The sequence below is a fragment of the Acartia tonsa genome, chromosome 1, assembly GCF_053477335.1.
Source record: "Acartia tonsa isolate MP-2025a chromosome 1, ASM5347733v1, whole genome shotgun sequence".
NCBI lineage: Eukaryota > Metazoa > Arthropoda > Copepoda > Calanoida > Acartiidae > Acartia > Acartia tonsa.
In genome coordinates, this window is record NC_137260.1 from 9,522,065 (window position 1) to 9,536,552 (window position 14,488).

Sequence of the window (14,488 nt, forward strand, 5' to 3'; positions counted from 1 at the left end):
CAAAATTTGACCTCAATTAAAAAAAAAATTATTAACACGTACTAACGAGCTTATTTCCATTAAATTTTTGTTTAATTATCTTTTCTTATGTAAGCGATAAAATAAAAAAAAAACTTTAAATACTAAAAACATAAAACATTATATCTGAAAAAAAACCGATGGTGATTTTTACTATCCAAACGTTTTTTAAATTCATTACATATAATCTTTTGTTGTTGCCGAATCGTTCAATGAATCATTATACATGATAAACTACATCCCACAATTTGATGCCAAAATATGAAGTGCTGGAAAGTGTCATGTGCGACGTCATAAAAATACGTTTAAAAAGGAGGGATGATAGGAGATGTGAAAAAGGAAACCCCTAAAAAAATATGGATTTAGAAGTAATTTTAAGACGTCACACATGACACTTTTTAGCGCTTTCAAAATATCTAAAAATTACTTCATGTAGAAAGTATTTTGGAGTTTTAATTTCTGTGCTTCGCTTTAAATGTATTTTCAAATTCTTGCATTGTTATTATATTATCTAGATAAAAAATGACCAATGTAACAGACCTTCATTTATTCCGAGTTAGAACTCCCTCCTTCCTTATTTCAGTTGAACTTACACCCGAGGTAAAGCAATTTCAGAGCTTTCTGGAATTTCATGGGTGCGAAAAGAGTTTCTATGACAGCGTAAATGGTGTAGTTTTGACAGTGGGTAAAAAATATTGCCGAAAATACATCAAAAAATGAAATTGACAAAAGCACACCAACTTTATGTCAAAAATACAGTGAATGTACTTTTGCTAGTCGTAGAAGTGGCAGCAACCCGTATTATCCTCTCCTAGTTAACACGTTATAAATATGGGGTTCGAGTCTCGTACCAATATTAAGAGTAAATTGTTGTCAATTTAGCATACATGTATCTTCTTAACTGTTTCACCTTCTAGTATATAAAAGTAAAACGAGAACTTATTGCCATTTACTTTTAACTTATTTTAGGTTCTGCATAAATTTAGTTTTGTGTACGTAGTTGTGTTGTTTCGTGATTTGTGCGGGAGTCTGTCTTAAAAGTATAAAGGGTATTAAAATAAAAACCAATCGCTTCACTTTTTTCAATATAAACTTTACAGTTTTAGTCCAAAACTAATAAAAAATAATACAAATTATGTCCAAGCAATGACAATAAGAAAACAATATTGAATTTTTAATCTACTAACCCTTCCAGAGCCCTAGAGCTTAAGACCTAGCCATTGCAGAGAAATTTGCCCTACGCCGAAAGTGCATATTTTATTACAAATTGTCTAAATTAAAAACTAATCGCTCACAATTTAAACCACCATAAGTACTTAAAATCTTGTAGATAGACCACATAATGTTTGGAGTTTTTGATGGGGCATGTAAAGACCTTTCTTCAGACACCTTCTAACACAATCTTAGCCAATTTGGCACCAAAAAGAAAGACCTGGCAATCATCAAGAACTAGGAATAGACAGAGCCGTCATGCCTCAAAGTTGGATGGGAATGTCTTTTTATGTCAAATTGGCATAGGTTGAGTTAGAAACCTTGTTAAGGTGTCTAAAGAAATGTCTTTACATGCCCCATCAAAAACTCTAAACATTATGGGGTCTATCTCCAAGATTTAAAGTACTTATGGTGGTTCAAATTGTGAGCGATCGGTTATTTTTTTAACACCCTTTATAATTAGATTCCTTTTAGCACTTTCTTTTCTAAACATTCTTAAGGAATACTGGGAATGGATATAATATTACTTGGATCTTACATAAGATTCTCTAATTAAGAAACTTCCCCCTTTCTATTCCCTCTACCTCATCCCCTCCCCTCCTACTACATTAATGAATTGATCATTAAACGGGTTCAATGTTAGTAAGCTAAATTTACGACAATTATTCCCTTGTCATAATATCCACGTATATTCTACATCCATTAAACAGGCTATTGACAATGTAAATAAAAATTTTGACACTTTTCAACTTTTAACAGTTGAGATAAATAAGTCATAGATTAGTTCCCTCTTTTATATTATAAATTTAAAAAAAATAATTAAAAGGTTTCTGTAGTACAGCATCAAAGACTGCTAGTAGATCAACTACGAAGAGAGGCTAATATGAAAAGAATAAATGTCAGCCAAGCAGTTGAGGATTTAAAGGTTTGTAGAAAGATAGATAGATTTTTAGTAGATAGTTTAAAAGGTATTCTTTTAGCAGAGCTCGGCAGCCGCGCGCCAGCTGCCTGTAAGCCTCAGGGAAATCAATATTTTGCAATTGTTAAAACCAGCTAAAAGTCTAAACCTGACCAAAATATTGCATTTCCTCATTTAAAAAACGGGTTCAAATATGACTTAAATATAGACTCTTGGATCTAAGGAGAGAGGCTAGTATGAAAAGAATAAATGTTAGCCAAGCTGATAAGGATTTAAAGGTTTTCAGATAGATAGATAGATTTTTAGTAGATAGTTTAAAAGGGTATTCTTTTAGCAGAGCTCGGCAGCCGCGCGCCAGCTGCCTGTAAGCTTCAGGGAAATCAACATTTTGCAATTGTTAAAATAAGCTAAAAGTCTAAACCTGACCCAAATATTGCAATTCCTCATTTAAAAAACAGTTTCAAATATGACTTAAATATGAAAAGAATAAATGTCAGTCAAGCTGTTGAGGATTTAAAGGTTTATAGATAAATAGATAGGTAGACAGGTACTTGCACATAGACTGATAGCTCTAGCTCTTTAAGATTTATAGGTATGTAGATAGTTTAGATAGATAGGCAGGTACATATAATAAGATGAGATGCAAATATGAAAAGAATAAATGTCAGTCAAACTGTTGAGGATTTAAAGGTCTGTAGATAGACAGATAGATCGATAGGTAGGCAGGTAGATAAATTAAGAAGAGAGGCTAATATGAAAAGAATAAATGTCAGCCTAGCTGTTGAGGCTTTAAATGTTTGTAGATAGATAGATAGGTAGACAGGTACTTGTACATAGAGTAATACATTGATATGATAATGATAGCCTAGCTCTTTCAGATTTATAGGTAAGTATGTAGAAAGATAGATAGATTTTTAGATAAATATATTATTAGTAGGTAGATATAATGGCAAATAAAGAGAGGCTAATATGAATGTCAGATAAGCTGTTAAAGAACCGATTAAAAGGTATAAGAATCAAATTGATAGACAGATGGATGGGTATAAAGATAGATTAATGAATAATTAGATGCATAGATCTGTAGAGGCATTGAATAGAATTGTCTCTAGATAGAAAAAAAGAGAATGGATTATATATTTATGCAAAAGGTTAGAATTCAGCACATACAATCACCTAAATTTTATTTCTGTATTCAGTGGATCATGAGAATAATCTAATAAATTGGTTTCCAACTTTTCTATCCATTACTTGCTTTAGGAATGTAGATTTATTGTTTCAACAATTTAACTTATTTTAGAGTTTTGTAGTGGATCACCAAGAGAATGACTTTTTATTGGTTGGATTCCCCACAGCTAGAATCAATCCCTTCAGAGAAAAATCTTCTTGTAACACCCTCTAGGAAAGAGATTATGATAAAATAAATCAACTTTTTTTTATTCTCGGTAACGATGCACCTTATAGTGTCTCTTAAAAAGTGGAAAATTGTGCCAACATTTTGCCAAATTATGCTAATTGGTGACGTCATCTTCTCGTTCGTTACCCTACTTTTTATGGACTAGGGTAGCCCCTGCAGGATAAGAGGTAAAATAGTTAAAGCCCCGCTGAATTCGAGCTCTTCTGATTTAGTAGCAACAGAATTTTTAAAGTTTGCATAAGGACATATCGTTTTTAAGGAATTTCTGCAAATAGAATGCTCTAAAATAAATTAATATTTTTTTCCACATGATAAAAAACAGCATATTATTACAAAACTCTATAAAGGGACATTAGAAAAATAATCTCTTAATCTTGATAGGTCGAGTTAAACCAGCTTTTTGTTTCCAATATCAATCCAGCTTTAAGTCAGGGAGAAGGGGAGGGGGGAATAATGGATTGATTAAGAAGCAGCTTTTAGTGCCTAATAAAAATTGACGTCATACAATACAAATGACCATTGTATACATTTCATCATTGGTAAAAATGACGTATTGGTATGACGTCACTTTTTATTTGGCACTATAAGCTGCTTTATTGATTAACAGTTGGAGTCACCCTAAAATATGTAGTATACATACCTCTGAATCAGGCATCTACAAAATAATTTAGCCTTGCTTAGTATTTAGTAATGGTATACCTTCTTTTTTTGTGATTCCACTTTAATAGATATATTAACTATTTACAATATTACGTCAGGTTGTATATTCCTTTGAATCATAAGTTAGCTTGAACATTACTTAAAAAGTAAGAAGGTGAGGGAAAAAAATTACATTAATATATTCAAATTCATGTTATAATGGGGAAAAAGAATAGGCTGATATTCTTAATTAATCTTATATTTGCTTATTTCAAATATCCAAGTTCTGAATCATAAAAAGCTGTAAATCAAAATATAATGGGTTGAAGCTAAAGCATTCAATCCACTCTGGTTTGGCACTATAAGAAATATAAGTTTTGGTGTGGAACAGAATTTCTTAATAGACAAAAAGTTTAATTTCATCGTTTTATATTGATTAGTTGGCTGCTAACCTATCAGTATTTTACTTTTATTACAATTGTTAATTCATGAGTTTGGCTTAACTCTTGCTAATAATTTTATATCAAATTTCTTAAGGTAAGATTACATTTTATAATGTAATTTATATTGAAAAAAAGTTAATTAATTTCTACATTTTTAAGATTTTGTTTTAAGAAATCTGAAAGTTTTTTTTTATCAAAGAATTCATTTTATTTTTGGAAAATAAAACAGCGAATAAACTGAAAGTCAAATTCAACGAATTCTTAAAACAAATCCAGCCAAAAATGCTTCTTAAATGCTCATAAATGCAATTAAACTGTTGTTGTATGAATGTATCTAAACTTTCAGTAAAATCGTTTATTTAGCTAGTGGACCATTCTTTGATTTCCTAGGTTTTTTTCTGATCCTAACTAACATGAACCCCAAATATATCATGTATACAAAATTTAATAAATGGAAGTGTTAAGAGATAAATAACAGGTCTAATGGCAAAATAAATAACTTTTCTAAGTTTTCTTTTAATAGATATTAAATGCTCATGAATAAATGAAAATTACATGTATTAATGTGAAGAAAAAAAGGTTTCTACCACAACGAATTATGTGTAAAGGTATCTTATTGTAAAAAAAATATAGTAGTTTATGATCTTTATATTATGTATATTTAAATTCAAAACTGTTTGATTTGTAATAATGTAAAAAAGTTACAAAATATCCATCAATATAGAAATACCCAATTACTGAACTTGATTTTTAAGGTTCTCCAACTAGCTTATTTCTTAAAATAAGAAATCAGACTTTTTTAAAAGAGTTTAGTTAATTTGAATCTTACTTAGTTCTTAAACTTAAAAATGTATAGTTGATTCATTGTTTTAGAATCAAACTTGAAAATTTTCTACAATTCAAGCAATTTTGAGCGCATTTTTGTATTTATATTCATTGCTTCAACCTACAAAGAAGGTTTTATTTAATGTCTCTTTTCAAACAATTAAGTAAGTGAATATATAACTCTACTCATAACTTGCGCTTTAAATATATTTTTTTTAAAGAAAAAATCACGAAACCTTGAAATAGTTTATTTAAATTCCTTTGAATACCAATTTATTTTGTTAACATATGGAATATTCTAAAGTAATTTAATGTATTCTATGCTATGCTACCTATTTATCTTTCTATGTTTGTGTATCTATGTATTTTAAAATTGTTTATAATAATAAATGTAAGGAACTGATATTCTTTTGTTAAATGAAAAAATGATCCGTAAAAGGACTTTTTAAAAATGATGTAAAAATCACAACCACATATACTTGCTTCATTATAATGTAACAACAAACCAATTTATACTTTGGTTCAATTCCTATAAAATTTCCTTGCATTAAAGTAAAAGAATAGATGGGGCAGGGTTTAAATAACTGTATGTCCACGGGTTGGGGACCCTTTTTTAGGTCTTGAACTCCTAGGTCCTTGTAATCGAAGGGACAGAGGGGCTAGAAAAATAGCTTAAAACCATGCAAATATTTAAATCTGAAAATAGAATAGTCTAAACCAAGGTAAATCTTTTCTAAATAGGAGAATTTAATCAGTCCAGTATTTATTGAGATCTCAAGCTTCAGACAAAAAACTTACAATACTTTATGTAATAGGGTAAACCTTTATGAATAAATTGCAAAAATAGAGAAAACTTTATTTGTACAAAATCTGACCCTAAATTAACCGTCCATCAACGAGTAAAATGTACATTGTACAGTAAGTAGAAAGAATGGAAATAAATTTTGGCGTTCATCTCATTTTCCTTCAAAGTTAATATTCATATTCATTCTCTTAAAATCAACTATTCATGACTATAAATAGGTGTTTCTTGGAAAATGCAAATTACATAAAAGAGAAAAAATCGTAACTCGCCCTTTTAAAGCCAAGTTTTTCTATAATAAGGGTCGGGCTATCCTTAAACATTATCCTGTATTTAAGCAGCTTTTCAACAAATTTACTTACAATTCTGTGTCGACTTTTATACATTTGAATTCTGATTATTCAGTTCAAGTGTTTATGTTCGCTTGTCCTACCGTTTCAGAGCTTCGCTTTTATGGATGTTGTCATCCTTGTTTGTGTATGCATTATCATACACAAACTTACAAAGATTAATGTTTTTTTTCAGCAAAGGAGAGGAGTAAAAATGCTCCTAGCCTGTATTCTAAATTTGAAGGATGTTATATTCGTTTTTTTTTATAGTGCTCTTAAATTTAGAAATACTGGTATTCAATACAAGTTTAATTTACCGATGCTTAACCCTGTACATCCAAACCCTGAGGGGCTTCTCATAACCAGACATAACCTAACCTATGTTGATAGCAATAATTGATATTGTCTAATTTAATGAATACTAACAAAAATATAGTTATTGGCGTTTATTTTCAATGGATATAGAATATACCTGGATATTATGACAGTGGACAAATTGTCATCAATTAAGCTTGCTAACATTGACATAACTCTTTGGTCAGTTTTTCATCCAGTAGGAAAAGATGAGATGGGGTGGATGGGGTATCGTTATTTTAGCCAGCTACTAGTTTCACTTCATTACAGTACATGATAATCTAGTGTAAGATCAAAGCAATAATAAATCCATATTATTTTTGGCTTTTTAATTTGGAAAAATATTGGTTGTTTTGTCTGAACTCCGTCCTAAATGAACCCATAACTAAAAAGGCGGTGTAACAAATTAAGCTGAATATGCCTCAAATACACGACAGAGTTTTCCTAGATTTACCACATGAGGTCAAAAGACTTATTCGTCCATATATGTGGGTCTGTGAGTTTTAAGATATCAAGATAGTAAACCGATATGGTTCTCCATTAAACTATAGCTTTTCAGAGGTTTTAGGGTTTTATATCTGTTTTGGGGGAGGATACCACAACCCTCCCAAAAGAAATCGTTAGTAAAAAAATAATCCCAATCCAAAAAAATCTAATTCTAATTTTAAAGATTTTCAAAATAAAACCTACCTCAAGTGCACATAGCAGCTTGTATTTTTTCCTTTCTCATGAAGATTAGATAGGTATATATTTGAATATAGTTTTATCACATGTAATGTACCAATTCGATTCGTCTCTAATGAAAGGGTGGTAAAATGTAAACGTACTAATCACCATTTTAAAGGAAAAAATTGGTTTAGCCCCATAAGTATCAAAATGGGTTTAAGAATCACGGACAGACATGCCAACATGGACCAATTACAGAGTAGCTGGGCTACCAAAAATGGTGTTTTAGCATTCTAAATTATTTTGTTGTCTCGAAAATACACCAGAATTTGAATAGAAATGAAAAATGACCACGCTTCGTTAATATGGAGGCAATACAAAACAACGAAAAGATAAAATAAGAATAAAATACTCTGCACAAACCTGTAATGAACAAACAAATAACAACCTAAATCTTTAAGACAACTGAACATTTAACTTAACGTTTAAACAACGTTTGTCTTAATGTGACATTTAATTAGTCAAAATCGTATGACCACCAATTTTAATATGTTTTTGTCGACTATATGACATTGAATAAAAGTTATCGTGGCTAACATCATATCAACACAAAGATATAATGTCATTATGATAATAGTCTTATGTAGATACTAGCGTCTGCAGGCCTGGCATTTTTAAGGCTCTATATTTGAATGAACATGTAAGGACAAAATAATAGCCTAAGACTATACCTAGTCTTTCATAATAATAAAATTACGTAAAACCATCCTGTAAAAAAATCGTATCTGTTCAGCGGTTAGTAAGATCCTTCGCTTTAGACAAAAAAAGCCTACTACCAGAGGCGTCCAAGGTTTTTTTTTGGGGGGGGTAAAATTTTTCTAAGCGGGGGGTAATTCGGTTTCTGGGGGGGTAAAATGGCGCGCGAAGCGCGCCGCGAATTTTTTTTACCCCCCCCAAATTTTTACCCCGGGGGTAAAATTTGCTTGGGGGGGGGGGGTAATTACCCCCCCTGAAATCTGTTGGCAGGGGTAAGATTTGTTTACCCCCCCCAAAATTTACCCCCGGGGTAAAATTTTTTGGGGGGGGTAATTTAAATTTTAGTAAAAATTTTAGTATTAAAAATGAGCGCGAAGCGCGCAAAAATTTTTTTTGTTAGAGATTTTTTATTTTAAATGGTATTAGGGTAGGGGTAAATTTTAAATGGGGGGGGGGGGTAAAATGAAAAAAATTTTGTGGGTGCCTACGGCACCCCCAAATTCGTTTGGGGGGGGGGGGGTAATCGCCCCATTACCCCCCGCCCCCTTGGACGTCTATGCCTACTACTTTATATAATTGGAATATAATAAAAATTTAAGGCAAATAAATAGAATAAATTACTATTTGTAGGCCAGTATGACGTCATTTTTATAGGTACTATAAAAGCCTGAGCTGTATTACATAAACACAAGTTAATATGTATCCAATAAAGGAATATGGAACGAAACAATAGACAATGTTGTTCTGACCTATCACAAAAATTTTCATCAATCAAGATTTTTTAAGCGTAAGTTTGCAATTGGTTCTATTTGGAAAATCTCTTAAATTCCACTAGTTTTATAAATACGTTAAGTTATTCATTGGCTGAACAACTTTGGGTGCTTTTATTTTAATTGGTTGGTTCCAAACTCATAGTGTCCAAACTTTTCATCTTAAAAAATAAAGGGTAATTTTGTTTATCTTCACAGTTCATAAATATTATTCATCATAAATTTTCTTATCTCTTGGGATCTTTTCATTGCAGTTACTTATCAACACTGGGAATTTTTTGTTACTTTTTGTAAGTCTGCAAATATATTGTATATACATATGCAAGATAAATTAATTTAATCCCAAGAACCTTAAGCTTAAACAATACAAATATGAAAAAGTCTTTATCATCTTCCATTGAATCTAAAAGTGTGTTCTTTAATATATACTCTAAATATCTTGCAGTGTGTCAAAGTATGGAGGGCGTTGCTGGTCAAAATTAAAATATATGAATATTGAAAAACATTTTTCTTCGCTTGTTAAGCGGATGGGAGCATGAGACTGCATTTTACAGTGTTTGAAAATAAAGGCGCTTTCCCTCAAATTGCCTTTCAACCCCACCCACTTATTTTTCAAACAAATTTAAAATTCGTAGGAGTGTTTATATTTTCATTCCCATGCTTAACCTCTGTGGGGGCTTAACCCTCTGGGCCTACCTTGTATTCTGGATTAGGCACTTTGAAGTAAAACCGCCAAAATATCATATTTTTCCTTATCTTTGAAATAAAAAACAATAGTTACTTTACTTAAATTAAAATCAGTGATCGGAAGCCTCACGTAAGCCGCGCTTGTGAGCAGAAAAAAAAATTTCAGAAAGAAGGATTGTCTGCTAAAGAGCCGTTTTATACATCCAGCTGAATTTTATTGTGATAAAATCACGATTTCACTGAGGCTTACACGCGGCTTACGTGAGGCTTCCGATCCCTGATTAAAATGAAATTGATTAGACATCATTTCATTAGGATTAAATTACCACTTGATTATATGAAACTTATACCCCTTATTTCCAACTTTTTAAAGCCCTTAACTCTAAAATTGCAGTGATCTTCAACCCTAACCTAACATAAAATTAGGTTTTAAAAGATATTTTTATTTTATTCAAATTCAGTTGTAAAACCTAATTGTACTCTTGAAGATAAATACACATAAATACTTGGTATCGCGAACCCAACTGTTAAATCTGTGCCTATATAATTTGACGTTCTGAATAAGAATAATTATGTCCATATGAAGCGTAAAAAATAAATTATAAATTATTTAAATATGCAGGGAGATTTTGTATGAAAAATAATATAAAAAGAGAATTATATAGAGAAAAAATGATGGTTTACTTTTATTTTTACACTAGTCACCAAAGTTTGACCATAATGTTTTCTTATTCGTTGGCTTCAGAACTTTGGTGACTGATATTGAGTTTTGATTCGTTGTTTAATTAAATTGAGCGTCAAACGTTTAAACCAAAAAGTGTAATTTACAGAATGGGTAATTTTGTCTATCATTAATGGGGATATACATCATAATTGGCCATTATCTTATCCCTTAAGATCTAACATCTCACACCATGTGCACGCTCTATTAGTCTAAAAATAAAATGTATACAAAAGAAGATGCGTTTAACTTTAAAATATTTTTCTATAATGTGTAAAAAGGGTAATTGTTTTAAAAATTATAATTATGTAAAATTAAAGTTTTCAGCCCAATTTGTGTGAAGTTTAATTTCATGCTGAATAACATTTTTATACTAGAAATGTTCTTACAATTTCGCCTGTTATGTAAAGTTTAGCAAATTTGATAAGCATGTAGGAGAAGGAATAGTTTCGTGCATTTTTAGAACTATTGGCTTTCACTAGAAAAAAACACGTATTTTTTGCGAGGTGTAACTGTTTTCTAGGGAGCTTGAAATCACACAAAGACTAATACAAAGCTTTCAAGAGAATTAAATACTTTAAGGTTGTTTACATAGTTTCACTTGAAAAACATACATTAAATCCCTTAAGTTTGGAGGTTTTGCACTTTTAAAATGAGTTAAAACTAAAATGAATAACAGTTATACTTTAATTTTTGGTAACATTGAATGAGAACCCAATATATTTTTTTCTGAACTTCATGCATACAACCCTTTCAAACCAAAAAAAAAGGTACGGAGATTTTTTCAAATTAGACCTTTCAAAATAATAAAATTATATTTTAAAGGCTTTATATTAGATTTTTTTATAGTTGGTATCAAATTAAAGATTTTGTTTAGAGATAGCCACAAAAAGATAATTGAAATCTTGATTTGATGATAATTTTTTATTATGTATTCTAAAAAAATATGTTATATGGTTAGTTTTATGTATTCCGTTTTAATCTTTTATAAATATTTTTTTATTGATTAAGAAAAAATTTCACTCTATTATCTTCATAGGATTACAGAGATATCATTTTAACTAAACCCTTGTAAGATAAAGATAACAATAAATAGAGAAAATTTAAATATGGTAATAGAAACAAGAATGAAATTACAATGAAAAACTAAAGTATGAGAAAGAAACAACTATTATGGACTACTATAGAAAATATTATGAAAATGAAATCTTATATTTCAAAGATAAAGGGTCAATATTTTTAAAGATTAAAACCCAGGCCATTTTTACAGGGGTATAAAAATTAGCACATAGAAAAATGGAAGAGGCGTCGAAGCTTTAGATTTTAAGGGAGGGGGCGATTACCACCATTATTTAATTTTGTGGAGAGAAGGGGAAACCCCCTCTTTGGGCAATCAAAGTAAATTTTTTTGTCTACCCATCAATATGAATCTTTGTTGTAAAAAAGTTGTAAAAACTAGTTCTCTAACTTTTATTTGAATATTCCTGGATTTTAAGCGCCAATTTTGTTATTAATGCAATGATGATGAAAAAAATATTAAAAATTCTGAAATGCATGGAATTAGATTAACACTATAGCAATTTACTATTCTTATACAAAATTTTGAATGATTGTAATAAAAAAATAAAAACTGTCGAGTAAGATTTTTTTCAATATGGCTTCGAAACCGATCAGTATCAGCTTTATTAACACCGGTTCTCAGCCATACACAAAAGTCATGTATAGCATCGTATTACAAAAAATTTTCCACAAAGATTAAAATCATAATCATGAAATTAATACCAGTTTTGTTATACTAGGCCTTTGACCCCTCGGGGCAAAAAAAGCTGGTTTTGATAATAATTTTTCATTTTAATATCCGCGGAAAGGTGTCTACAGTACGATGTGATAATTAACTATTTAATTTTTTTCTTCTAACTTAATTTATGAACAAGTGATTTTAATTGGGAAATTGAGATTAACTTAGGTGCTTAATAAAGCTTTTTAGTCTTTAGATGCCTGAAGAAGATTTTCGTTGCAATGAGCCTGTAATATATTAAACAAAATTTGTCCGTCAATTGACTTTGAGGGAAGAGGTATAAACTTAATTCAGTCTATGACTTACTTTTGCTGCCTGTCAATAAACGATCAAATGAGATCAATTTATCTGCTATATGGTATAGGCTCATGATAATTCGAAATTTTTAGGCTAATTTAAGATCTTTATTCTAGTGATCAATGGCCAATAGATTGATGTACATCCCCAATGTAGAGTTGTCAAGCCAACAAATAAGAAATGCTTTTTATAAAACTTTGGAGACTATTGTAATAAACAGCCCAATGCCACCTCCCTCCCTGTGTTTATCTTGTAAACTTAATTGTATGTTAATCTGGAATTGAGGTCGTGGAAAATTAGCTACAATCTCAATATTATTATCATCAGCTGGAGATAAAAATTATGCAGAAAAATTCAGGTTTCATCTCAGAAAATAAATTTAAGAATAATATTATATTAGTAACCTTAGTAGTATGGTCCTTTTTTAGTATCCTGTTAACGCAGTTTTACAACAAATTTTGTTTAAATTTATATATAATTTTTTCTGCTTATACAGTTTTGACCCTGTATAAGTGTAAAGTTCGTTTGTCCTACCACTTCGCTTCTATGGATGTTGTCATCCTTGTTCCAGAATGTTTTTTATTAATCTTTGTCACTTACTGTGACTAAAAGATGAAAGAAGAGAATTTTATTTAAGGGGGTTGGGGGGTGGAAATTGACCAAGGTCCCCTCAAAATTCTCACACATGATAATTGGTTAGGGTTGGACAAAAAATTCTTAATCCAAGGGAAGAACAAGGATGAAAATAATCTTTAAAATGAAAGGTCAATATAAAAAATATCTATAAAATTCTACCTTAAATGTTTGTAATTCAAATATACATTAAACACCAAGGTTATTTTAGGTTAGGTTAATGTTGCCTCCCGTAGGGCTAGGAATAAGAGAAACGCCACTGTGAAAATAAGACGAAACCCGCTACTTCATTTTCTTTCCATGATTTTATATTTTAGTTGCAACTATAAGTTTAAATAGTTTACCTATTCAAAAATGCCAATAAAATATGAATGACCGAAAAACCACCACAAGCCCTCAAAAATATAGAATATAAGCTAAAGCAAATTATACTGCTCAAAGATTCCCAACATTTATTCAATTCAACAATTGAAACAAAAATTATGCAAAAAAATACAGAACAATCAAAATCAAACCATTATATTCATTTTAACAAGGACGAAAACTTTCAAGGATTTTTAGAACAAAAGCATAAATTTAAAGATATATAAATAAGGCAGGGTAGGTACTTATAAAGATTAAAGTTGAATTGTGAGTAAGAGAGAGACAAATGAATAGATAAATAGATAGATTTCTAAATAGATTATATGATAGATGGTTTGATGGATATAGCATGAACGATGGCTTAATAGATGGATTGTTAGATAACTGGATATATGTTTATAGAAGTTTTCGCGGGAAGATTGCGGCAATATTCCATAAGCTAGGGACAAAGCCACAAGCATATATCTATAATACAAAGAAGAACGATGTCTGTCTGTCTGTCCGTCCGTCCGTCCCATAAGATCTCGGTAACCACTGAACCGATCGGATTCTACTCTTCAGGGAATATACCTACTGGTCCTGTGGTGGTTTTAGGCTATTTTCTTGGGGGGTGGGACATCCCCAACTCCCCAAAAACACCCCCCCCCAATTTTTTTTGTAGGGCATTTCCTTAGTCCTTTTTTTGTAGGGGATTTCCTTGGTCCTTTTACTTATTTCGGCAAAAAAATTTTTATCACCTCTTGGAGCAAAGCCCTTAGAGGCTAGGGGCGAAGCCGCTAGTATTATATACACAGAGAGTTTCTGATCAGAGATATGAAGACAATGGCCGATGAATTGATGAA

At 30.8% G+C, this 14,488-nt stretch overlaps 2 protein-coding genes across 2 annotated transcripts in view; both read left to right on the forward strand.

Moving 5' to 3' along the window:
- boss (G protein coupled receptor bride of sevenless) overlaps positions 1 to 14,488 on the forward strand; it is a 113,079-nt gene that overhangs the window by 71,460 nt on the left and 27,131 nt on the right. The gene's annotated exons all lie outside the window — the stretch shown is intronic.
- Positions 538 to 3,548, forward strand: LOC145332153 (guanine nucleotide-binding protein subunit gamma-1-like). The gene is made up of 3 exons (XM_080177105.1): positions 538 to 618; positions 2,057 to 2,155; positions 3,447 to 3,548. The coding sequence occupies exons 1-3, from the start codon at positions 541 to 543 to the stop codon at positions 3,546 to 3,548; spliced, it is 279 nt and encodes a 92-aa protein (XP_080033231.1). The 5' UTR covers positions 538 to 540.